Genomic DNA, 24,795 nt, shown 5'->3' on the forward strand with positions numbered 1-24,795 from the left:
AACGAGCGAAAACTGTGTAAAACGACCAAGACGTTCAACAAGAAACGCAAAGAGCGAGTTGCAATGGACCCTCACGTAGCGTAGTATATCGTGGTTTGATAAGCAATACACAGGTACATAGTTGTAGTGGCGGGCCTCTCTCTCTCTTGCCCGTTAGACGCTGGAGACGATCTCGCTCGCGTGTCTCAAGATCTCGACCATTCTCTTGCACTCCTTGCGTCTCTGGATCGTGATATCGTTCTCGCGGGTCAGGCCTTCGACGTCCTTCTGCGTGCTGTACAGCTTCTCTAGCAAAGTCTTCTGGATGTCTGCCTTCGACTTGACGATCAGCTTCAGCATGATCGACTTCGGGATGATGTCAGCGACGGTCCGCTTCACGATTCCAAAGTAACTCGTGATCAAAAGCTTGATCACCTCCGTCTCCATCGTCTCACGTTCCGTCATCTGGCCCGTAGCCTTCAGCACGGGTGGTGGGGACTCCAACGACGCCAATTTCTTCTTGTTCTTAGAGGTGAAGAACCCACCAAAGAACCCGTTCTTGCCCTCCTCGGGAATACCTTGCTGTTGGCCCTGTGGTTGTTGATGTTGGCCCTGCTGCGGTTGCAACGTTCTGGGCTGGTTGGGCAGCGGTTTACCCGTCTTAGGGTCCACGGCAACCTGCACCGGTGGATGCAGTTTCTCTTGGATCATTGCCATTGCTTGCGACCCCTTCAGCAAGTCAGGGTGTGCCGTGTTGATGTACGTCTGTTCCGCCTTGATGATATCAACGACGAAGTTTTGCGTCGGGATCATCGCATCTTTCAAGAACTCGATGAACTGGTTCGAAATCGCCTCCCTCAACGCAGGGTACCTCGAGTACTTGGGCTGTATGATGATCTGCTTCAGTATCCTGACAAGTTCATCGAAGATCAAGTTGATCAGCCGGACAGCGGGCTCCTCGAACCGTCTGATCTGCTGCTTCACCAACACCTCGAAGGCCTCTGTCCCGACAAACAGTGAGGGTGCGGCACCGGAACTGTTGTACATGATCGTTCTGATGTCCGAGTCCTTGATTTGGTCGAATGGGTCCAAGGAATCGACACCGTTCTTGAACACTTCGTGGAACACAAAGGAGATTCTCGCACCACCGGACAACTCCTGACTGGACAGTTCCCTTGCCTCACCGTCCAGGATACCGGCGTACTCGTTCGAGAAATCGGTGATCATGCTCAGGACAATGGACGACGCGGAGTCCATCGTCTCCGGCCCAAGACTGTACAGCTCCTGCTGGTACTTCTTCAACGTCATCTCAATCTTGTTTCTGATCTCGGGCAGAGTCTGTCTGATGTGGTGCAGCAGGATCGAGTTCAGTTTCTTCGCCAAGTATGGCGTACCACAGTAGTGAGCCTTCGACCCGTACGATGGGTGGTTTTCAAAGAACCTGCGCTCGTCCTCCAGCGCCTGTCTGATCGTCTTCTTCCGCTCGATATCCTTCTGACCTCTGTTGATCACGGGAATGTACCCGTACCGCAATGGGATCACTCTACCGGCCAAGATATCGATGACGTCCGTCCCCTGGTCCATCAGGTCCACTTTCGTCAGCACACCGATGGTCCTGGTCCCCTCTGGGTCCACCTCTCTGGCCAACTTCAACCCGTCACTGTTGGCCAAATCTGTGTTGGCCGCGTTCACGGAGAGAATGATCGCGTTAGGCTTGGCAATGTACTTCAACAGCATGTCCTTAATCTGCTTCTCGATATCAGGGGGTTGGTCACCAACGGGTACTTTCGTCAACCCGGGCAAGTCAACCAACGTCAAAGTCAGCACGTAAGGGGAGTATATACGCAGGTTGATGGGGACAGGAGAAATCCCGGAATTCGCACCAGTCACTTTATCAGTCTCCTTGACAATCTCTTGCCTAATATCGTCGAAGTTGAAGAACTTCTTCCCGGGCAAGTGCAAAAATTCCCCCCACTCCTCCGTGTTATCCTCGGACTGGCCATGCTGCGGCTCATCACCGCCCTTCTGCTTCTGCTTCTGATCCTCGTCGTTCAAGTTCAGATCCAACAGTTGATCCCGCACCGCATCGGATTTCTTCTGTTCAGCGGGGGTCTGCTGCGACCGTCTGTTGATCAATTGCAGCACAAGCGGCCTCCGCGTAACAATCCCGGTCCCCCGAGGAAGGAAATCCCTCCCTACAATGTTCTCCAGCACGGAGGACTTCCCAGACGACTGCGACCCGACGACAGTAATCTGCGGCAAATCGATCGGCGACTGCGACCCGCCCCCGAGCGGCGCCAGCGCATCCTGCAGCTTGTTGATAGTCGCTATCAGATGCTCGTCCATTCTGTGTGTGTGCGTGCCGGTATACCTATCCCTGTCTACGCCCACAAGTGAACCAATGCAGGCCAACACTGACAGCTCCGCCCTCTTTCGACTCAAATTTGGAATCTGAAACTTCCAGATTTCTCGATATTGTCACTTTCTACGGATTTAGAGGTTTTGCGAAAAGTCTCGAAGATTTCGAGTTCAAGAAGAAGAGGAAGAGGGAAGATGGGGGGAAGATGGAGCTGGCTGGAGGTGTGTACGCGTCCTATTCGGTCTTTGGAGAGTGCTAGATAGATTGGACTGTGTCTGTGACTTTTTTGGTGGGCGTAAAAATAATGAATTACCAGAAGGTTTATGGTATTACGGGCCCCGTTTCGGTGGTTGGCCCCACCGCGCCAGAGAACAAGCTGAACGATCTGCTGATTCAGGAGTTGAAGAGCGAGAACTCGTTTGAGAGCGAGGCGGAGACGGCTACCAGGGTCAAGATTTTGGAGGTGCTGCAGGCGCTGACGGAGAAGTTCGTGTACACTGTGTCGAAGCGGCGGAACATGTCCGACGGGATGGCGAGGGATGGCGGTGGGAAAGTGTTTACTTTCGGGTCGTACCGGCTCGGGGTGCACGGCCCAGGGTCCGATATTGACACGCTGATCGTTGTACCGAAGCATGTTTCGCGTGATGATTTCTTCGACGTGTTTGACAAGCTGCTGCGGGAGAGACCCGAGTTGGACGAGATCGCTCCAGTGCCCGATGCGTTCGTCCCCATCATCAAGATCAAGTTCAGCGGCGTCTCGATCGATCTGCTGTGCGCGAAACTAGATATTGCGCAGGTGCCGAAGACGCTCACGCTGAGCGACAAGAACCTACTGAGAAACCTTGACGAGAAGGACCTCAGGGCACTCAACGGGACAAGGGTCACGGATGAAATCTTGGAACTCGTCCCGAAACCGATCGTGTTTAGGATCGCGCTGAGGGCGATCAAGCTATGGGCGCAGCGGAGAGCAGTCTATGGGAACGTGTTTGGGTTCCCCGGTGGGGTCGCATGGGCCATGCTCGTCGCGAGAATCTGCCAACTGTACCCGAACGCGTGTAGCGCAGTCATCATAAACCGGTTCTTCAAGATATACTCGGATTGGAAGTGGCCGCAACCGGTGATACTGAAACCCATCGAGGACGGTCCACTCCAGGTCCGTGTGTGGAACCCAAAGATATACGCGCAGGACAGGTCGCACCGAATGCCCGTCATCACCCCTGCATACCCATCGATGTGTGCAACGCATAACATCACAGAGTCAACAAAGAGTATCATCCTACAGGAGCTTCAAAGGGGGATACAGATCACAAACGACATCTTCACGAACAAGAAGACGTGGAACGACCTGTTCAAGAGACACGACTTCTTCTACAAGTACAAGTTTTACCTGACCATCACGGCATCGACGAGGGAACACACGGGCGATGATGGCGAGAAGACGGGCGGAGATGAGCAGCATCTTAAGTGGAGCGGGCTCGTCGAATCAAAGGCAAGACTGCTCGTGATGAAACTTGAGGCGCTAGAGGGTATCAAAGTGGCTCACCCGTACGTGAAACCGTTTGAGTCCAACTACTGTTTCGACACGGCGGATGGAGACAAACAAATACTGGCGAACTACGGCTCGCACCGCACGGAGGACCGTTTGGCACAGTACACGCGAATCAACGACGATAATAAGAACGACGAGTCCCTGCAGAAGATGGACAAGATGCACCTCACAACGATGTACGTTGGTCTCGACGTCAACGTCGTCGACAAGAAACGCGAAAAGATTGACATACATGTCCCCTGCACAGAATTCTATAACCTCTGCCGGAACTTCAACGAGGAGTACCAGGACCCGAGCGTGTTCTCCCTCGTGATAAGCTACGTGAAACTGTATGACCTGCCGGACGGCGTCTACACAGAGGACGAGGTAAGACCCGTCAAAAGTAAATCTAAGAGCAAGTCGAAAAGGAGGGAACTCGAGGCATCCCCAGCAAGAACGGACATTGCGAAAAAGCTCAGACCAGAAACAGCAACATCTACCCTATAGAGGTGCATCTCTCTGAGTGAATCTACTTTATAGAAGTGTATTTTCCTGAGTGAATGTTAACCATTGCAGCCATCTCTCTTTGTCTCTCTCTCTTTATTTATGTAATACTCCTTTTTTTGGGGAGGGCAGTAGAGGCTTATTATATACTACATTATAACCTCTGGACGACCACGATATATCAGGAAAAAAGGACGAAAGTTGGGTAAGAGACCTCAGACCTGTGTAACTTCTACTATAAACACCTCATCCACCCCCCAAACCCTTTTCTTCTGCACCTCTGCACCTCATCAGTGTTCCCTTTACATCTCCCCCTCTCTGAATAATGCAGCAAGAATTTTTTACGAATAAATACCGAAATCCGTACCTTGAAACGTGTTAGTATCCTTTTGGCAAACACGTCCAGTGGAAATCAGTTAGTTCAATTGTACAGTTATTCAGTCTTCGCACACTCAGAGTTGAATATTCAGCTCATTTTTGCGTTGCTACTGTTGTCGGTCCACGGTATATCTGTATTTTTGGACTTTCCACTCGTTTCTTCTACACTTTATCGCCCTACAATTGAAAAGACGAAATGTCCGCACAGAAACTAGCTTCTGGTGTAGCGGGCAAGATGTCCTCCTACAATCCAACTTCCGCGGAATCCAAAACGTCCATCCATAGTAAAGTTCCAGAGGAGGATATGGAGGCCGCAAACACTGATGATATTGACGAAAACGATGAGTCCGGCCAGAATATCCTTCTGAACATCATTTCGCAGTTGAGACCCGGCTCAGATTTATCAAGAATCACGCTACCCACTTTCATTCTGGAAAAGAAGTCGATGCTGGAGAGAGTCACTAACCAGTTGCAGTTCCCGTCAATTCTGCTGGATGCACATGCGGAGAAGGACCAGCTGCAACGGTTCATGAAAGTCATTAAATGGTACATGGCAGGCTGGCATATCGCGCCAAAGGCCGTGAAGAAACCTTTGAACCCAATTTTGGGAGAATACTTCACCGCATATTGGGATCTGCCAAACAAGCAGCAGGCTTTCTACATCGCTGAGCAGACAAGTCATCACCCTCCGGAATCCGCTTATTTCTACATGATTCCAGAGTCGAACATTAGGGTTGATGGTGTCGTGATACCAAAGTCCAAGTTCTTGGGTAATTCTTCCGCAGCCATGATGGAGGGGAAGACCGTGCTGACGTTCTTGGATATCATTGATCTAAAGACAAACAAGCCAGAAAAGTACACTCTGACGCAGCCAAATATGTATGCAAGGGGTATCCTGTTTGGCAAGATGAGGTTTGAGCTGGGAGACCACATGATTATCAAAAGTTCGCATTACGAGGCGGACATTGACTTCAAAACAAAAGGTTTCATCTCAGGGACCTACGATGCTATTCACGGCACGGTCAAGGATGACAAGGGCAACGAATGCTACGATATTACCGGTAAATGGAACGACGTGATGTACTATAAGGACTTGCGTTCAAAATCTGCAAAGAAGGAGGTTCTGTTCGACACTCATAACGACCACCCCTTAAGGCCAAAGGTTCGGCCTTTGTCCGAACAAGGCCAATACGAGTCCCGGAAGTTGTGGAAGAAAGTCACAGATGCGCTTGCCGTTCGTGACCACAAAGTCGCTACGGATGAGAAGTTTCAAATCGAGGATTCTCAGAGACAACTGGCGAAGAAAAGGGTGGAGGACGGCGTTGAGTGGTACCCGAAACTGTTCAGGAAAGTTGGACCAGGCCATGACCTCGACTATTATATATATAAGCATGTGCCAACAGGGAATAACTACGAGGACCAGATTAGGAGCATCCTGGAGATCGCGCCAATTATACCTGGTCAGCAATTCACAGAGAAATTTGCTATCCCTGCCTATGAAAAACACGAAATCCAACAGAAAGAATTGTCAGGTGCAAACTAATGTTTCTTTTTGGAAGCATGGCCAACTTCAGAGAGCTTAAATTATGTAAAACTTCGATATAAAGTATGGGGTTTGAAAGTCGGGCCCAGATTATATTATCTTCGTGCGCCCAATTTTATAAAGAATGTTTTCTTCATGGCCATGTGCCTTGCCATACTGTATTTCAACAGGTCAACCTCAAGAGCTTTCGGTATCACACTATAGAATCCCCACTGTAGCTGAATCATGCCGTTTTCTTCCTCAAACCTGTATACATCATTCATCCATGGATGGAAGAGAGTGTGGGGCAAGGAAAACACCTGGACAATGCTTAGCAAAAACAAATACGCAGGCCATTCACTTATCGTAAACGTATCTATAAACTTGACTATCTCGTTTTGAAGCTTCAAGATTTCAACGGGTAGCCAGACGATTTCAGGAGTGCCTTCTACTCTTCCCTTATTCAAGGTCTCGTAATCCTTTATTGCAAATATGTTCTTCGTTTGCTGTTGACAAGCCATATATGTTAATGCATGCCAACACGAGCTGTCCCTCGTATTCTGGAACGCAAAACGTTTCGTCTCATGGAACAACTTTTCTTTGACTGTGAAGTCTGTCAAATTGTCAAATATCCACCGACATGTATTCCAACAGTAGTAATTGGAGAAGTGTTTAGACCCGGACCTCATAAATATATCAGTGTCCCATAGGTCAAGTGGTAAGCGATACCGATTCCAAAGGGCGAAAAGCTGTCTGTACCAACACCAAAGTGAAGACGACTTGTTAATTTTATTGTTTGTGCAAGTTAATAGTCTACTGACCACTGCTATTTCCCTCCGCAAAAACTTGAGGTCCTCCTCGCTTGAGGTTAAACAACGGAAAAACGCACCCTTGTGAAGATTCAGATTCATTTTGTTTTCCGCGGTCGTCATCAACAACCCAATCGTCATCTGGTATAGAAGAAATTGATCTACGGTACCATTGCTGTTAGTATTTGAATGTAGTATTTTATCGTTAATATAGTCGTGTGCTTCTCTGAATATCATTAACCAGGTGCTCTTAAAACAGATTATTTCATGGCAGTTCGGTTCATTTATGGTTAAAAAGAGATCATGCTTCGGTAAATCAGGCCGATTAGGTACAAAAGAAAGGGTGTATTGCTCTTCCAACGGTTCTTGGACCAGTACCTTGTATAAAGACTGGCATGTTTGACCCTCCATTTGGTGAATGATGCACACAAGTACCTTCAAACAGCATGTTTGAGAGAATCTTCCTGAAATATATATATATATCTATAATATATATCAGTATAAGAAATTTTAAGCCCTACCTATTATTTTTTCTTTCTCAGTTAAAAACTATTACTAAGAGTCGTCTATTCGACATAGATAGCAATATTTGAATGTTAAAAGGTGCTCTCAGTCGACCCCCAATTCTATAATTTCCTTGGCAAAGGACTTTCTTTCACTGGGGACAAACTTGGAGATTGTTTCGCATTCTATTTCCGTCAACGCAATGTCGTCCTCCAAAAGCTGGTTCGTGGGGAGTTCCTCAAATGTCTGGCCATTTCTCCACCTTGACAGAACAACGATGGACCAGACCACCATAAAAAGTACACTGTATAGCATTGGTTTATCATTGCTTAGTTTTGCAGCTGCGTTTGTATTTTCTTTCGGCCCCTGGTATTGCATATACGGTGTTATAGTTGACTGCGGCACTTTTGTCACTGATATTGGCAGTATGCTGCATGGAGAATCTGTTGTTCTCGTCATGTTACTTAGTTCTCTTTTATCTAGATGAGAACCGCCATTATCGTCAGTTTTCATGATACCGAAATTCGCAATCCCTGGTACAGTTATTGTTGTAGTGCGGAACACAAAATGAGGAAAAAACCTTCTCCTTGTCGTTGTGGTTGTAGTGGTAACGATGTTTGACTTCAATTTCCATTTTGTCGTTGTAGCGGTTGAAGTTGTAGTCTTTTTCACTTTTTTGTAGACTGTGTCAAACTCAGTTTCTGTCTCCGTCTCTACCTCTGTTTCTGTTACTTCGCCAACAAGAACAGTCTTGGTGTATTCATCAAATTCGGTCTCCGTGACCGTGTCCACGTCATGTTTGTACCTTGTCCTAGTGCTGACTTTGAAGTCTGTGTCGGTTACTGTGATCGTGTCATATTTGTATTTCGTAGTAGTCTTGAAATGTATAATATGGTCCGTCTCGTACTCTGTCCGGTACTTTGTTTTCCAAACAAGGTCAGTTTCTGTTTCCGTCTCCGTATCAAACTCTGTTTTGTATTCAGTCTCAACATCAGTTGTAGTTGCAGTAACCGTCTGTGTCTCGATTTCATAGTGAGTTATGGGTTCCTTCTTTCTACAGCGTTCCTTTGGTTGCAAAGCTAGGTCGTTTCCATTGCCATCAAGGACCGTTTTTGCCCCACATGCTTGCACAAATCCTCCATCTTTTTCAATTTCCTTACTTACCTTCAAAACGGCTTTGAAGAATTCAGTCCTTTCCGAGGGCAATAAACCCCTCCGTATAAGACCAGCATCTCTATCTTTGAGCGAAATCAAAATTTTGCCATTGGCAGGGAATGCTTTTTCCCTGTCAGTAAATAGTACACCCTTTTTACATGCTTGCTCCAAACACACGTTTTGTAATGTATTTGATGCACACTCGATGCACTCAGAATAATCCCCGGGACCAAATTTGGTGGTATTGACGCGAACACAACCCGAGCATCGTTTATCCTGCTTTTCAAAATTGCTCTCCAAACACTGGAGCATTGTAATCGTAGTTTCTTGACTGTTCAAACTAGCCCATTTTTGTCATATCCTCCTGTATTCTTTGAAGTTCCGAGTATTCCGAACATAATTTGGTAAAATCTGTACCGCTGACCACTCTCAAAGACCCCAATTGAACCAAAAAAATAGCTTTAGCAGTCTCCAATTATTAAGTTTTGGCCACATCCTGGGAACAATGTTGAATGGTCTGTTTGATGGAGCCTAAAGGTGATGAGAGTCTCTTCCTTTGCCGCTAAAGTGTGCCTTTTCACTTAATTGACACAAAACTAAAAAATCAAAAAAGACGTCAGAGTCGTTAGAGGACAGTCATAAGGAACTTTGGTATGTACATGTAATTAGTTAGCGGCACTGCGCCTATCTATGAATAAGAGCTATTGAGTTGAGACTGGGGAATCAGTGGTGTGACGTTTATGAGGCGGAAAACATCACGATCTCCGGGCCCTTTCGAGAGCCTCCTCTGTTGCGGCCCGTTCCATCGCCTTTACCTCACGTAGAATTTTACTGAACTTACTCATCTGCTGTCCAACAGTCTTCTCTTGGTTTACGTGGATGTTTGGTGCCTTGTAGGTATCTGCTTTGATTTCGATGGCGTTCGGTTCCTTTTCGTTGAATTTGGCTAATTTCCCGGAGAGAATAGCCTCCATATAGTACTCCTTGAACTGCGAAGGTGTGCTTAAAACAGTCAAGTAATAATCTGATATCGGATGACCGGTCTTACATTGCAAGGTCTTCACAAATCTAAATTTTGTCGCCAAGTCAGAAAATGCAGACTGGAATGCGGCGTTTGTCACGGCGTCAATTTTTGCACCCCCAACACCGATTACAGAACTGTTGTATGCGTCCAGCAACACTGTATCTAGTTCATTTTCCTTGGTAACCTTCTTTGCGGATAACCAGTGGTTGTAAGGAATCTCTTTGAGTGGTGGGACTTTGCGAACTCGTTTCCCGATGAAATTTTCCCGGGTCAGATCCAGTTTAGCAATCTGTGCTTCGCCCTTAATAGCTTTCCCGGACTCTATATCGCTCATAACTTCCTGTGTGCTTCTTACTGGCTCTTTAGCCAATGCCTTCTCTTTCTTCGCCCGCCTGAACCAGGACATAAAGTCCTGTCTGGTAGCCGAGCTGCCAAACCAGCGCACTCGGGCAGTGTTCCCACTCACACTACCGTACTTCAGCATCGCAGTAACCGTTTATCTTTGTCGAGATGAAGGTGCAGCACCGTGACCTGCTCAGATACAGTGACTCCTCTGCAACTGAACGCACTGTTTTCGATATTTTGTAAATACCTCTAAATTTAACGATAATCGCAAACTGATGTTGCTATCGGAGAGCACAAAACATCTTGAGTCCTAATTCACAGCTGAGGGCAGAAACGCATTGTGATAGACCGTAGCAAGAGATGGGAGCAGTGCTGAGTTGTTGCTTTAAGAATAGGACCGGTTCCCCGGACGAGGAGGCTTTGTTAAGGGGCGGTCAGAACGGTTACGGTGCTGCAGGTAGCACTGGTCCTCAAGACGGGTACGATTCAGTGCAAGACCAGCTGAGAGAGCAGGAGCTCCAGATGAGACAGAGAGATAACGAGCTGAAGGACATTGTTGCGCAGACAAACGACAAGCTGATCGACATCTCGATGGTGAGCAACAGCGGGATTGTAGTACAAAGCGGCGATTTGGATCAAGCGGAAGGCTCAGATTCGCTGAGAGGTGGCCAAAATAGTAACCAGAACAGTATACAGGACACTACCGATCGCAGTGGATTGGAAGAACCGCAGGACGCAAGTTCAGCTGCCGGAAATGGACCGTTTGCTAACCCAAGCAGCGCGGGCGACAAAGACTCACAAGACCCCAAATTCACCGCATTGGATCCATCCACAATCACAAAGGAAACCAGGGGGCACCTGGAACAACTGTACGACACGATGATGGCAGAACTGGAACAACAATTGCAAGTCCAAGTGCCGGGGGAGCTGACCATGGCATTCTGATATTTGAGATGGATATTGTAACTTTGTACGGAAAACTCGAAAAAGAAATAAAAACACGTCAAAGGAAGCGAAGAAGGATGCAACTTCTGAGGGAGAAAACTCTTGGTCAGAACGTAGAGGGACCCCACACAGCGAACGGGTACGATTCGCGACGCATTGAGGTTACGCTATGCCGCACACATATATGGACGATGAAAACTCCGCGAACGCCGGCGAACAGGCCCGGTACATGGCCGGTAAAAATCCAAGACATTATAACTTCCCCCCAGTGATATACAATGAGGCGTTGAGGCCCAAATCGGAACTTTACAGGGATCCAGACTGGTCGATTCCTAAGTTTGATCTTTTCGTTACGTATACTTTGGAAAATTTGATGGATAAGTATAGGGTTCTGTTCAAAGACTTTTTTAAGCTACCAAGCAGGAAATTCCACCCGCAGTACTACTACAAGATTGAACAGCCAATATCATTGAAGGAGATTATGTCAAGGGATTACGAGTATGCAGGTGGGTCGAGGATCTTTCTTTTGGATATTGAACTTTTGGCAAAGAATTGTCACGCGTACAACGAGGATGACAGCTTGATAGTGAAAAATGCTTATCAGATGGTCAATTACATCAAATATGAGATGCTAAGAGCCAAAAATATAAGTAAAGATTATATGATATCAGGCAAAATCAAAACGAAGCTTCAAGAAGTGTGGCAAAGAATTGCAGACGCTAGGGAGCCGGAGATATTGAAAGTGTTGAAGTACAATGAAACAGATGGCCGTGACTATAAACTAAGTGAACCATTTATGGATCGGGTTGATGAGGAAGAACTAGCTGAGTACTATGAGGTTATTCACAGACCGATGGCATTGAATGTTGTAAAGAAAAACCTGGATGAGGGGAAATATTCCACTCTTTACGACTTCATTTTGGATCTGTACTTAACTTTTGACAACGCAATGATCTTTAACGATAAGGGGACTCCGATTTACGAAAGTGCTTTACTTCTATGGGAATTCACGCAAGTCCTGATCAACGATAAACTCTTCCCAGAATTAAAGGAAGCTCAGGAACGCGGTGAGTTGGATCTAGAATACAACAAGTTTGAATTCAGTAGGAATGCGCGTAAGCGTGCATTAGCTATAGATGCAGATGTCCCAGGGGAAGAGCATCCATCGGATACGGAACCTGCTCATAAAGGTGCGATAACAGCAAATGATGATGATGAAGATGATGATGATGATGATGACGATGAAACGAAACATGAGCCAATAGCAACTGCGACTTCCGAAGAAACGAAGGACGGTGACAATGTCAAAGTCGACGAAGAAGAAGAAGTTCAGGAACGAGACGATGAGGAGGCTAAACTAAGTAATGTTGAAGGTCTAGGCAATGGTTACACGAGAACTTTGCTTCCAGACGATTATCTGTTGCCGTCAAACAGTAAGCTGAGAAATCCTAATTCCAACAAAAGGATAAAACTAAATGTAATGGCAACGGAAACGCCTAGACCGGATTTGCCAATTTTCAATATCGTCAAATCCTTAAAGAGGGAACCTACTTCTGATAGTTACTCCACCGAGAAAAAGGTATTCAAAGTCATTGGCGAGATCTCTGTATACACTGCTAGTAGCATGTATCAGCAGGCGATGAATCCGCTTCCGGGCTCAAGGCCACCATGTGTACAGGATTGGGCACAGTACGATTTCAATATGAAAGGCTTGAACCAAACTGAAAATACTTACTCCTTTGCAGTGCAACCAATGCAGACATTTTTAACGGTTGTGACCAAACTGAATGATGTTGTGACAAAGAGTAATCTAACGGTAAACAACGAAAATATTCCCTCGGCGAAGAGTCAATTACCTATATCATCATCTTTAATGGACAACTCACAAAATCCAAACGGTACCTCCGGTAACAACACTGACAAATATGAAATCATCTTGAATGAAGGAATTAACCATATCAAATTTGATTGCCAACACACTACTCATGGTGGAGAATCTGTGAATATCTGGGTCAACGTGTTACCGTGAATGCTTGAAAAAGAGATAGATTCAGTATAACAATAACTATTCGTAGTATATTTATATAGGAGCAAGTGGTAGTTTGTAATTTTTTAATAGATAAATAGGAAATGATAATTGAACAACCAAGCAGGCACTTGTTGAAAAGTGAAAAATTTCGAACTGAAGGCCACAGTTTTAAGACACAAGTTCCAAAGTAATCAAAGGATCAAAAAGTATTTGAAAGCGGTTTTTGAGTACTAAAAAGATAACTCAGCTTGCCCGGAACGCTACTCATCAGTGTAGCGTTACACATAATAAACTGAAATTCAAAAAGAAAAATAAGCGACCTCGGTGAGGATTGAACTCACGATCTTGCGATTAACAGTCGCACGCCTTAACCAGCTTGGCCACGAAGTCTAACAATTTATACTTTTTTGAAAAAATGTTGTTTTTCTTATTTTTGTTATATTAAATTTGTGTACAAAAGAGCGATGTGTCTATATACATATGTATATATATATATATATATTTATTTTGTGTATAAAATCCTTCACTAATAGTTTTATTCCAGAGTTTCACTACATACTCCAAAGTCTTTTTTGTAACTAAGGCGTTTTTTTGCTGAGTACACTGAATGCTGGCCATCTTCACTAGGCAAAGTAGAATTTTAGGTTCCATGTGAACGAATACACTATAATGAAGTAGGTACTATTTGAACTTTTTTCTTTATCTGCAAACTAAACTTAATCTGTTAATTAAAGGTAAATCAATGTCTTTAGAGTTATATTTATACAATGACTAAAAGGTTCCAAAGTCTTAGAGCTCGATAATGTCATTGCAGGGTTCAAGACTTACTACCTAAAAGCCTTTTGAAAACCTGTGGTAATAAGACTAGCGCCTGTTTTACAAGATATTTTCGTGAACATTTATACCTTACATCAGTAAGAACTAAAATTAGTTTATAGAAATCAACTTCCATATTTTTATTAAAAAGAACTACTGCTAGAACAAAATGTTTTGAACCAGAGGAACGAACGCCTAGCAAAATCCTTCCGGAGATTCGATTAGACACCATAAAAGAAATTTGTTGGAAAAATTATAGGTCCAAACCCTATAATCTTCCTGGAGATAAGTACATTTTTGTCTCACGTGAAAATGGAGAATTTTCACAACGATATTTTTCACTGGAAAAATATATTTGAAGATATCTCTAGATAGTATTATGTACACTACATAGTTCTGTTTAAAGAAGCCGATGCAGTTTTCATAGAAGTCCTATTGCCTTGTGATGATGAATCCCGTCAGCGACCAGTAAAATTATTTCTTAGCCAGATCGCTGCACCAACCCGTTATTTTAAATGAAATCTTTTGTTGCATGAAACATCAGATAAAACAGTTGTGTTTAAGTCCTCGTTAACACTTCGTTTAAATATCACTTCTAATGTTCTTGTTCCAAAAAAATACCGTGAAATTTTTTCTGTGGCTTCAATCACTTTTGGATGTGGAGATAACAGTAATGGGGCAACTTATTAAAATGCAAATTCAAAGTTGAGTCTCCCCCAACTTTGTAAGTAATTGAGCTTACCAATTAATTCCACTGATATGGATAATTATGTTGAATAAGGTCTTTTTCGCCGTGTCTATTTTTCGTAGTAAGATGATTTAGTGAGGATATGACTTCGAGTGTATACTAGTATTTAGATATATGGTTTTATGATCTCTTCTGCCCTGTAACGAAAGATCAGCTCATTTAGTATAGCTAGCCTTTTTATATGTGAGGAATTTTACCATCTCGCAATCTGTTACGACAATAATGATACTTTTACATCTTTTCATAATGTTCTTATTAAAATCTGTTATCATTCTTGTCGTACTGTTTATGCCTATGATGGTATCATATTATCATTATCATTGTTATTTCCTACATTCAGTAGATTACCGAAATATAACCAACATCCCAGTTATTCCAGATATTTAGCTTGATTCTTTTTAGATTTCCAAGTTTCATTTTACACTAAATTAGCAGATCGGTCTTGATAATATAAATATATTGTGAGTGTTAGGATAATTTGTGGGAGTCCCCGAATATAGCTGACTGGCCACCAACTATACAACGGCACGGAACACTGCGAACCCGGGTAAGGGAATTGCTCAATAAGTGCACCCTACAGATACTTCCAAATCATATATAACCAGGCCATGCAGGATTGTCTCAGGCCTTGAAGCTTCTCTGAATATGAACCAAGAAATACCCACGGGAATTTACTAAGAATAACTGATTAACTAATAATCATAGCAAGGCACAACCAACGGGTAGACTAGAGTATATACTTAAATATTAGCTAGATTGTTTAAGAACCTAGTTTGACCCTAGTCCACATCAACAACCGAGTCTTACGCTAACAGTAAGAATGTACTAACATCGAACTGAGAACGTTATTGTGAGGGTAAATTGGGAACACTCTTTGGGAATAAACTCATGACCCGTTACCCTTTCTAATACAATACTAAGAACTATTAGAAACCCGACATGTGAGTATACGAACTCGAGACATGCGGATGGCCCGTTATCCGGAACGTATATAAGCCGCAAGGTAGCTGCACCGACATCTTTCAAGACCGTCTCTAAATCCAGGACGCAAGGAAGGAACCTGTCTTAGACAAGCAAGTACAACTGATATAACTAAATACTTTACGTATACGGCGTAAATACACAATATCAAAGTCCTTAAACACTTTAAGAAACCACAACCGACTTTAGCTCTTACATTTGGTAGCTCCGCAGTAACGATCCGAGAACAAATTACTTAATTACACCCCACTTTGTTACCACAATGTCGTCTAATTCAGATGAAACAGCTAACGAGACGCCCCTGCGGCAGTTTCTGAGGTCGAGGGAGAGTCAACGTCTGCTACAAAGGTAAACGATACTCAGTCAGCAGCAGAGAATAACCCCGCTGAGAATGCCACTGCTCCGATCACTCCTGTGGACCCAGCACTATTGGCAATGTTTCAGAAGGTAGTACAGGAGTACAGGCAGGGCAAAGAAGCTGCTAAGAAAATGGTGGCTGTTCCCGAAAACACCGCCAAGGCTCCTGAGCAAACTGTCACTGCTCCGAAACAAACTGTGGTAACAGCTGCACCAGCTGCGCCAGCTACAACCGCTGAGTCGCCTATCACGATTGCGAACACAAGACTAACGTATTTGCGTAAAAACTTCACCTTCAGTGGAGCGGAAGACAACGGAATGCAATTCAGACAATGGAAGGCGACGTTCAAGTCTATCGCTGAGGGACCCGCCAAGGTGTTATCATTGTCTCCGTATATGATAGCATTGAATTCTTTCCAAGGTATGGCAGTGAAAACGTTCGAACAGTTCATTGACAACAAGACTGACGCAGAAAGAGAAGCGTTGACTGTGGAGGAAATCATTCAAGGTATGGCTGCGCCATACGACCACAAGGTTGATAAAGTCAGAAGAACTGGTGACATGCTTCTCACTCCCATCCGCTCTTGGAAAGCTTGCAAGAAGTTTTTGAAGAGTATGAGACCTTCTTCCAAACGTTCATGTCTGAGAGGATGGCGAGAAACGTTTTCCTCGCTTTAAACCCAATATCCATTCAAAGGGCTTACCGTTTCAATACGACTTTGTCTTTCCGCGAGCTCATGTATGAGGTTCTATTATCGTGAAAACATGATGACGAAAGTTTGCATGGAAAACGCAATCAATCTCAAGATGAAGACGTCCCAGGAAGAAAACATCGCAAACGCGAGGTGCAGTGCTCCAACAAGTGGAAAAACAATACCGGGTTCTCAAACAAAGATAAGAACCGAAACAAGGGTTACTACAATAACCCTAACCGGTTCAACAACAATAACAAAAGTACCAGCGAGAATGAGCAACACACGTCCAACAGATCCAGTGGTTCACAATAGGATGAGGTCCACAGCGCCCTCATTCCGACATTAGGTGCTCATGCTATGATTGAAGAAGATCGCGATTATGCCATCATCGGTCCTTTGCCTAGTGTACAGGTCCAGGTGGGTAACGAGGAGTTTTCGGCTTTCTTTAATACAGGCGCTTCATCCAACTATATATCCAGTAGGTGTGTAGCTAACCTAGACCCTGCTTATTATACAGAGCACCATTGGGAGAATAAACCTCAGGTGAAAGCTTCCAACGGTACACGGATGAAAGTGAAGAGCCAGATCGTATTGGATTGTATTGTGACATCTCGTCGGATTAAGTTTGCGTTGTGGGTAATTGAAAATTTAGCACACGATTGTTTCCTAGGTATCCCTTTCAAAGAAGAATTCAAGGACGTAGTTTTGTTGGAACTTAGCCGCAATGTCAAACTCACGACCATGAAGGACTACTACCAGATCTGTTCCGCTGCGGAAGCTCGCAGAGACCTGCAGAATCCAAACACGGAAGTTCAACTATTCTGGATTAGCAGTGCAGATCCGAAGGGGCTCCCTCAATCCAACATTGAAACTCAAAACATTCTGAAAGAGTTTAAGGAGGTTGTTGTGGATACCTTACCAAATAAACCAACCCAGCAACGTGAAACGAAACATAAGGTGGACCTGATCCCAGGTTCCGCACCAGTAGCTCGCCGTCCATATCGTATGGGCCCCGCCGAGAAGGAAGAACTCGAACGACAGCTGCATGATTTACTGGAAGCTGGTCGTGTCGAGGAATCCACGTCACCGTTTGCCGCCCCTGTCCTATTCGTAAAGAAGAAAGACGGAACTCGGAGGTTGTGTTGCAACTTCCGAGGGCTGAACGATATTACTATTAAGAGCAAATTCCCAATTCCGAGAATTGATGAATGTTTTGACATGCTATCTGATGCGTCTGTTTTCAGTCAACTGGATCTTGTTAGTGGTTACCATTAAGTGGAGGTACAACCAGAGGATCAAAACAAAACTGCCTTTGTGACTCATAATGGACAGTATGTGTGGAAAATGATGCCGTTTGGCCTCACCAACGCGCCGTCAACTTTTCAACAGTTAATGAACTCGACATTAAAAGGTCTCATTGGTAAGTTTGTGTTGGTGTACCTGGATGACATTCTTATCTTTTCGAAGAACGCGGAGGAACATCGCATGCATGTGCGTATGGTGCTCGAAAGATTATAAAAATCCCAACTATATGCAAAGGAGAAGAAGTGTCATTTCTTCATGAACTCAGTGCAGTTCCTAGGCCATGTCATAGACAAGGATGGTATCCATGTGGATAACGCCAAAATCGATGCCATGGTCAACTGGCCCACACCGAGGAACGTGAAAGAGATGAAAAGTTTTCGGGTACTACCGGTTTTTACAGAAAGTTCATTCGTGACTTCTCGAAGACTGCAGCGCCTTTGCACGATTATAGTTGTGGTAAACAAACTTGGAATAAAACTTGTCAAAAAGCCTTTGCTAAGCTTAAAAATCAGCTAACAACCGCCCCTGGTCCACCCACGATTTATGGGACTTCTCAACCCATTAGAACCTTCGGCACGCAACACGTTCGGCACAACGTTTAGCAAGAGTCATGAGGTGGACAAAATAGAAAATTACCCACGAGCAGCCCAAGGAATCCTTGAGGACGTTCGCCGTAGGGTGTCACAAGAGCAAGACAGAGTCTCGCTCAAGAAAAACCAAGCGCTGCGGCCTAGTAACTTCAAAGTGGGTCAAATGGTGTTAATCAAAAAGGACGCTTACATGAAACCGAAACCGGGACAGAAATTCCATTTCTTGTGGTATGGACCATATGCGATCTTGGAAGTCATCAATCCGAACTCGTACCGAGTGGAGACTGGGACGGACACGCTTCGTCACTGTGTGCTCAATGCGCGGGATTTGAAACCTTTCTCGAAGCGGGAGAATGATTACGGACGTATCCCACCTTTGACTCGCGAAGCTCAGTTGGCCAACTTCAGTTGGCCAACCTCAACCAAATTGTTGGTTTGGGAAATCTGGATATGCGCCCAGAGAAAGCCCGGGTTGAAACTATCTGAAAGGATGCAGAATTGTGGGATACGATATGACTACCGTATGTTTATTTGAGTTATCATTGTTTCCATCGTCGTCTTCTATTCTGTTCGTTCTTTCTTTTGCCTTTTTTTTTTTTTCGTACATCGTGCAAGAACGAAGAACCAGTAAGTTGAATGGTCACTCATTGGGATGAACCTCATTTATTCAAACACCAGGGTGTAGTGGTGAAGATTTTGTCTAATAGGTGCACTCTGCGGCTATCAACATATACTACATAGCTTGTAATAACCAACTAGTCCGATCCCAGTCCACAAGAGACAATCGAGTCAGTGGACGTCTAGTTTAATCACGCTTGTTCTCCCTCAAAAGTCTGCCAGATAAACACTTCAGGATGAACTCCTGATCAAACTGTATCCAAGACGTCCCGTGGTCTGTCCCAGACCTCTACCTCCTCATACCCTCTTCCAGCCAATAAGATGTCGAATTGTGTCACCCCAAAAATCGTGAAGAAAAAAAAAGTTGAAATAAAAGAAAAAGGAATCGAGGAAATCATCGTATGTCCGATACAGTTATCGAAGAGTTACTCCACCCCTCCCAAACGTAACCTAACATACACAGATATTCGTCATGGGTATTGCATACAACACAAGAATAAACACCCGGATTGCCCCACATTTGGGGAAGCTTTCTTTGAAGAACCTCTTCACGTATAGCCCTACGTTGATGCTATGGGGTGGTGCGTCGGCAGCTGGGTTGTTGGTTTTCATTGAAGGCTGGCCCCTGTTCCGGCAAACTTTCTTCCAAAAGATCCCCGTCTTTGGGAGTCACTGGGTCGACGACACGCCGGAAGAGGACAAGCCACAGTAGTCACGGCCGGCCCGGTCGCATGCAGCAATTTACAATAACACCCTTACTTATTTATTTCACACGAAACGCACATAACGGTATCTAACAAATATAATTCATAGGCAAAAAAATACATATATTCGATGTCATCATACTTTATTTAATAATCGTTACTATAATCATAAGCTTACATATCAGATACATGCTCTGATGGTGTAAATAAGGGAAAAAACGGATCAAGAGATGTGTTGAAGAAAAATGTTAGATCGATGAACTGAGTCGCGGTGTCACAACTTGGACCTGGTCACATTTTGCAACCTTATCGCAGCGCTGTCAAGAACAACAACGTTCCTATCCACGTCGATGGTTTGAAAAATCACGACACCGTTAGCCTGTTTCCAGCCTTTAACCCTTAGTTTGTCACCTGGAATGACTACGTTGGTGAACCTTACTTTCAACTCTTCGTAGGGACCGTAGTGTTCATACAGAGCCTTGGCACTGATGCCGAGGAAGCACAAGCCATGGAGAATAGGTTTGGGGAACTTGACAGCCTTGGCAACAGAAGGGTCGATGTGTAGTGGGTTGTAGTCCCCAGAGAGTCTATACAACGCGGCAAGATCCTCAGACGTGGTATACTCGAAGACGAAATCGGGACTTTTGTCTTGAGGAGCTTTGAAATTCTCTGTTGCAAACCTTGCTCTGCCTTCTCCCTTCATTTCCTTCCCCTTTGGTACATGTGCACCTCTTACAAAGAACGTCCCCTCATTGTAAACCAAAGTTTTGCCCGTTTTAGCGTTTACGGTGGTCATTCCACCGACAATGACAGCAGCTTTCCCACTTTTGTCCAAGACTTGTAAAGGTTTTGCTACCGTTTTCAACTGTCCCGAGGTTGGCAATTTAGAGACGTTCAGTTTGAAGTACTGTTCCCCATGCAGCAGCATTGCATAATTGAAATCGTCCACTAGATCGTCCATTGCCAGGGATGGCACGCTGTTCATCGAAGGGATAACAGCAAACGTGGGTAAAACTTGGAAATCGGGATCTTTCTCGTACACGTATTTCAGTTCCTTGCTAGTAGCACCTAACCCTAAATTGTACAGGATGCAATCCCTGTAATTGAAGTTGAAACCACCTTTCACGTTCTCTGCTCCTGTACCGGGGTTGGATGATTGACCTGTAGCATTCTCCATTTCAGCCTTTTGAACAGCTTGTAAAATCGCCATCGAGGACTGCTCTGTTGAGGATGGATTGATCATCTTACCCTTGGTGAAGTTAACCACTTTGCTCCAGTTGTCGCGGAGTAATTCAGGCTGGATGTTAGGAGATCTTGATACGTAACCGGGACCTCTCTGCCACCGTGTCTGACCACACCACCCACCACCGACTTCGTACAACTGACCATTGACTCCGCCGCGTCTGTTCTTCTTCTGAAGTTCTTCAGAGGCCAACAGAACGACAAGTGGGGAGACGTACGCGGGGTCGAAATGGTTTGAGAGTTCCTTTTCACCAAAGATAGTCTTCGTCATTGCAGTTTCAGCGTGTGGTGCAATGACGTTTACTCTGATTCCCTTTTTGCCTCCCTCAATTGCCAAAGTTTTGGAAAACCCCAGAATTGAAGCCTTTGCAGCAGCATAGTTTGCTTGCCCAAAATTCCCGTAAATACCAGAAGTGGACGTGGTGTTGATGATGAACCCTGAACCTTGTTCCAAAAAGATGGGCCAGACTGCTTTACACATGGCGAAAGTTGCAAACAGGTGAACTTGTAGCACGGAGAACCAGTCGTCATCGGTCATCTTCAAAAACGATTTGTCTCTAAGGATACCTGCATTGTTCACCAGGATATCAACACGGTTAAACTTGGCCATTGCTGTGGAGACAATCTTTGGAGCCTCCGTGACGATATTGTGTTTATCTGCCACTGCTGTATTTGCACCAAACTGTTTGTTCAATTCTGCAACGACAGAGTCTGGGTCCTTTATATCGTTGACAACAACTTTCGCACCGTACCTGGCAAACCACTGGGCATGCGATTTCCCAAGACCACCACCGGCCCCCGTGATGATCACAACTTTCCCCCCCAGTGAACTGATCTTAATTTTTCCCTGGTCGTTCTCTTGCGGTAACTGCTTAGCCTTGGCAGTCAAAGTGTTGTAGTCTGCCAGTTGCGATGGGTGTTCCACTTTGTTGAAAGGTTTGTCCTTAAAATCTGTGATACTGTCCCACTTGTTCAAGATACTCTCTGGTGTAAAAGATTTCTCGTTCGGGTTGAAAATTTGCCCCGCGGACCTCTCCCATCTTGTTTGCCCGTAGTATCCAGCGGCCAACTCGAAGATCGAGTTTGTCACTTTTGTAGATTCGTGTGTCAAGTACAGGACCAAGGGGGCAATCTTCTCTGGCCCAAGTTCCTTCAATATATGTGGCGGCAACACGTTCTCGGTCATCCTGGACCTTGCCAGCGGGGCAATCGAGTTGACCAGGATGTTGTACTTGTACCCCTCCTTTGCGAGCGTCTCGGCCAACCCGACGAGCCCCATCTTAGCCGCCGCGTAGTTCGCCTGCCCGAAGTTGCCAAACAACCCAGCTGGGGATGCCGTGTTGATGATTCTACCAAACTTCTGGTCCCGCATGTACGGCCACGCTGCCTTAGTCAGCTTGTAAGCGCCGTTCAAATGAACGTCGACCACGGAAGCAAACTGCTGCGCGTCCATCTTCGCGAAACTCGCGTCTCTCAGGATCCCCGCGTTGTTAACGAGCACGTCGACTCTCCCAAACGCATCCACCGCCGTCTTGACAATGTTGGCTGCGTTCGCGCCGTTGACTGAGTCGTAATTCGCGACGGCCTCACCATTGTACTCTCTTTTGATCTGCTCGACAACGACATCCGCGGCCTTCGAATCGGAGCCGGCACCACCAAGCGTCCCGCCCAGATCATTTACCACCACTTTCGCTCCACGCTTTGCAAACTCGAGCGCATAAACTTTCCCGAGCCCTCCACCGGCACCCGTGACAATAACCACTCTGCCCTTAAACGACAGCGTATCCGACATACTCACTTGCACTTGCACTTGCACTGGCGAAAGCACCTTCACGTACCAATGGAAACCCAGGAACCTAATCAAACCCAGCCGCCCTCCCATCTATGTATATATATAATTTTGCCGCTGTACGTTGTCTAACCCTCCCCTTTTTTCTTTTTTTTACTCCAACAAAACGGGCCCTTTCCAAACCCCGACGCGCGTCCTGCCGCATGTTCTGTGGCAAAACGAGACAAGAACGCACCTTCCCGAGCTATACACAGAGGGTATAACAGTTTTTAGCCGCTGAGACCCCACTGGTGCGGGACAGGTTCTTATCTCCGCGAACGCTAATTCCCCCGAACAGGTTACCCGACGGGTTATCCGCGGAGTTCCACGGCGGAGGCGACAGTGACGTATTTCACGCCCTTGAACAGTTCGCGGCCGCCACGCGTCCCGCGGATGTTGATCGCCTCGACCTGGATCTCTGACGCCAGCTGCTGCTCGTGACGGTACGACACCGTGGCGCGGGACAGACGGGCAGCGGTGCCAGTGGGGGTCTCTGGGGGGACCCCCACTGGGGTCCCAGCCTGCGGTGTAGTCGGGCACCGTTCGATGCAGCCGCGCAGGACGGCGAGGACCCCGGTAGGTGTCTCTGCGTCGAAGACCCACTTGCCCTCGTCGTAGTGCACGCCCTGGCTGTACCGTCCGTGTGTCGTGCGCAGTATCCGCACTTTGTACTCCGTCTGTTCCGCTTGGCCCTGGGTCAGTGGGGCGGAGAACTGTAGTGCCACTNTGAGGTCTGCCACGGCGTCGACTTTCGTTGAACCACCGACACTCACGGCGACCTCAAACTCGTCGTTGTTCTTGCCCAGCCCGTCCTCGAAACTAGGGGTCACGAGACCGAAGTACGCCCGAGGGTCCCCCAAAGTGACGCTATACTCCATCAGTCTGAATTTACCATCTGGTGGGATAAACTTCAGAGTGGTGTGATCCGCGGGGCCCTCGGGAACCCCATCTAGCTCGACACAGTCATGTAGTGCTGGGGTCCCCAGATCACACCCGTGGTTGTTGAAAGTTACTTCGACGATGGGGTCCCGACTCAGGTAACACCTGCAGTCTACCACACCAGTGATACACCCGGTAACAAGCTGCAGAGGGGCAGGTGTGCCACGGGACGTGCTCCTGTGCGCGGCTCGCTCGACTACTACCTCCACGGACTCCCTCACGTCCACGTAGAACTCGTTCCTTCGAGAATTCACTTTCGCACTCCGCCAGGGGACTATCTCCTCCTCATCTGTGTGTTGCAGTGGTGCCACTTGTTGCTGTTGCTGGTGCTGTGGGAAATGTGGGGGGCGCGACATCAGGTTCTGGCCAACGTGTTGTAGACTCTGCGCGGTGGAGTTCAAGATCTTGGAAAAGTCCGATTTCATCGGTACAATCGTCTTGATCCGGTTGCTGTACATCCCGTTGACGCTCGGTTCGCCGCTGTTCACGAGACAGTTGAAGATCAGCGCCAATTGATCGTGATTGTTCACAACTTTCTTCACACTCAATTGCTCCTTGTCGAAGTACTCTAGCAGAGCAAGATCAATCTGCGACATTAGAACAAACGGTTCCATCCCAGTGGGGGACATAAGTCCGACATCTCCAGCGTCTCTATCGGAAGCGGACGACAGACAGAAATAGTAAAGGTGGCTTGCATCAGAGTAGTACTTGGACACGACAAGATTCTTGCCTACGGTCCCATGGAGCGCTCCAGAATCGGATACCGTCAAATCAGGACACGCCGTAGAGATCCTCGTCCACAAGTTCTTGAAAGATGGACAGTTTGCACTGGGGAGGTACTGGAACACCAAATGGTGCCTCGCATCTGTAATGTAAAAGGAGATGTACATC

At 46.0% G+C, this 24,795-nt stretch overlaps 15 protein-coding genes and 1 non-coding gene across 16 annotated transcripts; 9 read left to right on the plus strand and 7 right to left on the minus strand.

Moving 5' to 3' along the window:
* Window positions 1-153: 153 nt before the first annotated feature.
* Window positions 154-2,325, minus strand: VPS1 (dynamin-like GTPase VPS1; the record flags this gene model as incomplete). Its single annotated transcript, XM_022611145.1, has 1 exon — window positions 154-2,325. The coding sequence occupies one exon, from the start codon at window positions 2,323-2,325 to the stop codon at window positions 154-156; it is 2,172 nt and encodes a 723-aa protein (XP_022462583.1).
* Window positions 2,326-2,642: 317 nt separating this feature from the next.
* PAP1 (polynucleotide adenylyltransferase PAP1) lies at window positions 2,643-4,373 on the plus strand (the record flags this gene model as incomplete). The annotated part of the gene is made up of 1 exon (XM_022611146.1): window positions 2,643-4,373. One exon carries the CDS (start codon window positions 2,643-2,645, stop codon window positions 4,371-4,373), a length of 1,731 nt encoding a protein of 576 aa, XP_022462584.1.
* Window positions 4,374-4,944: 571 nt separating this feature from the next.
* OSH6 (oxysterol-binding protein OSH6) lies at window positions 4,945-6,291 on the plus strand (the record flags this gene model as incomplete). The annotated part of the gene is made up of 1 exon (XM_022611147.1): window positions 4,945-6,291. One exon carries the CDS (start codon window positions 4,945-4,947, stop codon window positions 6,289-6,291), a length of 1,347 nt encoding a protein of 448 aa, XP_022462585.1.
* A 95-nt stretch (window positions 6,292-6,386) lies between these two features.
* ECM9 (Ecm9p) lies at window positions 6,387-7,490 on the minus strand (the record flags this gene model as incomplete). The annotated part of the gene is made up of 1 exon (XM_022611148.1): window positions 6,387-7,490. One exon carries the CDS (start codon window positions 7,488-7,490, stop codon window positions 6,387-6,389), a length of 1,104 nt encoding a protein of 367 aa, XP_022462586.1.
* A 198-nt stretch (window positions 7,491-7,688) lies between these two features.
* KNAG0A06870 (uncharacterized protein) lies at window positions 7,689-9,050 on the minus strand (the record flags this gene model as incomplete). Its single annotated transcript, XM_022611150.1, has 1 exon — window positions 7,689-9,050. One exon carries the CDS (start codon window positions 9,048-9,050, stop codon window positions 7,689-7,691), a length of 1,362 nt encoding a protein of 453 aa, XP_022462587.1.
* Window positions 9,051-9,493: 443 nt separating this feature from the next.
* MRPL13 (mitochondrial 54S ribosomal protein mL50 MRPL13) lies at window positions 9,494-10,246 on the minus strand (the record flags this gene model as incomplete). The annotated part of the gene is made up of 1 exon (XM_022611151.1): window positions 9,494-10,246. The coding sequence occupies one exon, from the start codon at window positions 10,244-10,246 to the stop codon at window positions 9,494-9,496; it is 753 nt and encodes a 250-aa protein (XP_022462588.1).
* A 221-nt stretch (window positions 10,247-10,467) lies between these two features.
* On the plus strand, window positions 10,468-11,052 carry MEH1 (Meh1p; the record flags this gene model as incomplete). Its single annotated transcript, XM_022611152.1, has 1 exon — window positions 10,468-11,052. One exon carries the CDS (start codon window positions 10,468-10,470, stop codon window positions 11,050-11,052), a length of 585 nt encoding a protein of 194 aa, XP_022462589.1.
* A 169-nt stretch (window positions 11,053-11,221) lies between these two features.
* On the plus strand, window positions 11,222-13,081 carry RSC4 (Rsc4p; the record flags this gene model as incomplete). The annotated part of the gene is made up of 1 exon (XM_022611153.1): window positions 11,222-13,081. One exon carries the CDS (start codon window positions 11,222-11,224, stop codon window positions 13,079-13,081), a length of 1,860 nt encoding a protein of 619 aa, XP_022462590.1.
* A 316-nt stretch (window positions 13,082-13,397) lies between these two features.
* KNAG0Atrna4N lies at window positions 13,398-13,471 on the minus strand. The gene has a single exon. It is a non-coding gene; the product is annotated as a tRNA-Asn (tRNA).
* Window positions 13,472-16,061: 2,590 nt separating this feature from the next.
* Window positions 16,062-16,661, plus strand: KNAG0A06925 (uncharacterized protein; the record flags this gene model as incomplete). The annotated part of the gene is made up of 1 exon (XM_022611154.1): window positions 16,062-16,661. The coding sequence occupies one exon, from the start codon at window positions 16,062-16,064 to the stop codon at window positions 16,659-16,661; it is 600 nt and encodes a 199-aa protein (XP_022462591.1).
* Window positions 16,662-17,035: 374 nt separating this feature from the next.
* On the plus strand, window positions 17,036-17,953 carry KNAG0A06930 (reverse transcriptase family protein; the record flags this gene model as incomplete). Its single annotated transcript, XM_022611155.1, has 1 exon — window positions 17,036-17,953. One exon carries the CDS (start codon window positions 17,036-17,038, stop codon window positions 17,951-17,953), a length of 918 nt encoding a protein of 305 aa, XP_022462592.1.
* Window positions 17,954-18,238: 285 nt separating this feature from the next.
* On the plus strand, window positions 18,239-18,499 carry KNAG0A06940 (uncharacterized protein; the record flags this gene model as incomplete). Its single annotated transcript, XM_022611156.1, has 1 exon — window positions 18,239-18,499. The coding sequence occupies one exon, from the start codon at window positions 18,239-18,241 to the stop codon at window positions 18,497-18,499; it is 261 nt and encodes an 86-aa protein (XP_022462593.1).
* Window positions 18,500-18,526: 27 nt separating this feature from the next.
* KNAG0A06945 (uncharacterized protein) lies at window positions 18,527-19,108 on the plus strand (the record flags this gene model as incomplete). Its single annotated transcript, XM_022611157.1, has 1 exon — window positions 18,527-19,108. The coding sequence occupies one exon, from the start codon at window positions 18,527-18,529 to the stop codon at window positions 19,106-19,108; it is 582 nt and encodes a 193-aa protein (XP_022462594.1).
* A 555-nt stretch (window positions 19,109-19,663) lies between these two features.
* QCR10 (ubiquinol--cytochrome-c reductase subunit 10) lies at window positions 19,664-19,903 on the plus strand (the record flags this gene model as incomplete). The annotated part of the gene is made up of 1 exon (XM_022611158.1): window positions 19,664-19,903. One exon carries the CDS (start codon window positions 19,664-19,666, stop codon window positions 19,901-19,903), a length of 240 nt encoding a protein of 79 aa, XP_022462595.1.
* A 266-nt stretch (window positions 19,904-20,169) lies between these two features.
* FOX2 (bifunctional hydroxyacyl-CoA dehydrogenase/enoyl-CoA hydratase FOX2) lies at window positions 20,170-22,929 on the minus strand (the record flags this gene model as incomplete). Its single annotated transcript, XM_022611159.1, has 1 exon — window positions 20,170-22,929. One exon carries the CDS (start codon window positions 22,927-22,929, stop codon window positions 20,170-20,172), a length of 2,760 nt encoding a protein of 919 aa, XP_022462596.1.
* A 347-nt stretch (window positions 22,930-23,276) lies between these two features.
* Window positions 23,277-24,794, minus strand: APM3 (Apm3p; the record flags this gene model as incomplete). Its single annotated transcript, XM_022611161.1, has 1 exon — window positions 23,277-24,794. The coding sequence occupies one exon, from the start codon at window positions 24,792-24,794 to the stop codon at window positions 23,277-23,279; it is 1,518 nt and encodes a 505-aa protein (XP_022462597.1).
* Between the last annotated feature and the right edge of the window lies 1 nt (window position 24,795).

Source organism: Huiozyma naganishii, chromosome 1 (genome assembly GCF_000348985.1).
Source record: "Huiozyma naganishii CBS 8797 chromosome 1, complete genome".
NCBI classification, from domain to species: Eukaryota; Fungi; Ascomycota; class Saccharomycetes; order Saccharomycetales; family Saccharomycetaceae; genus Huiozyma; species Huiozyma naganishii.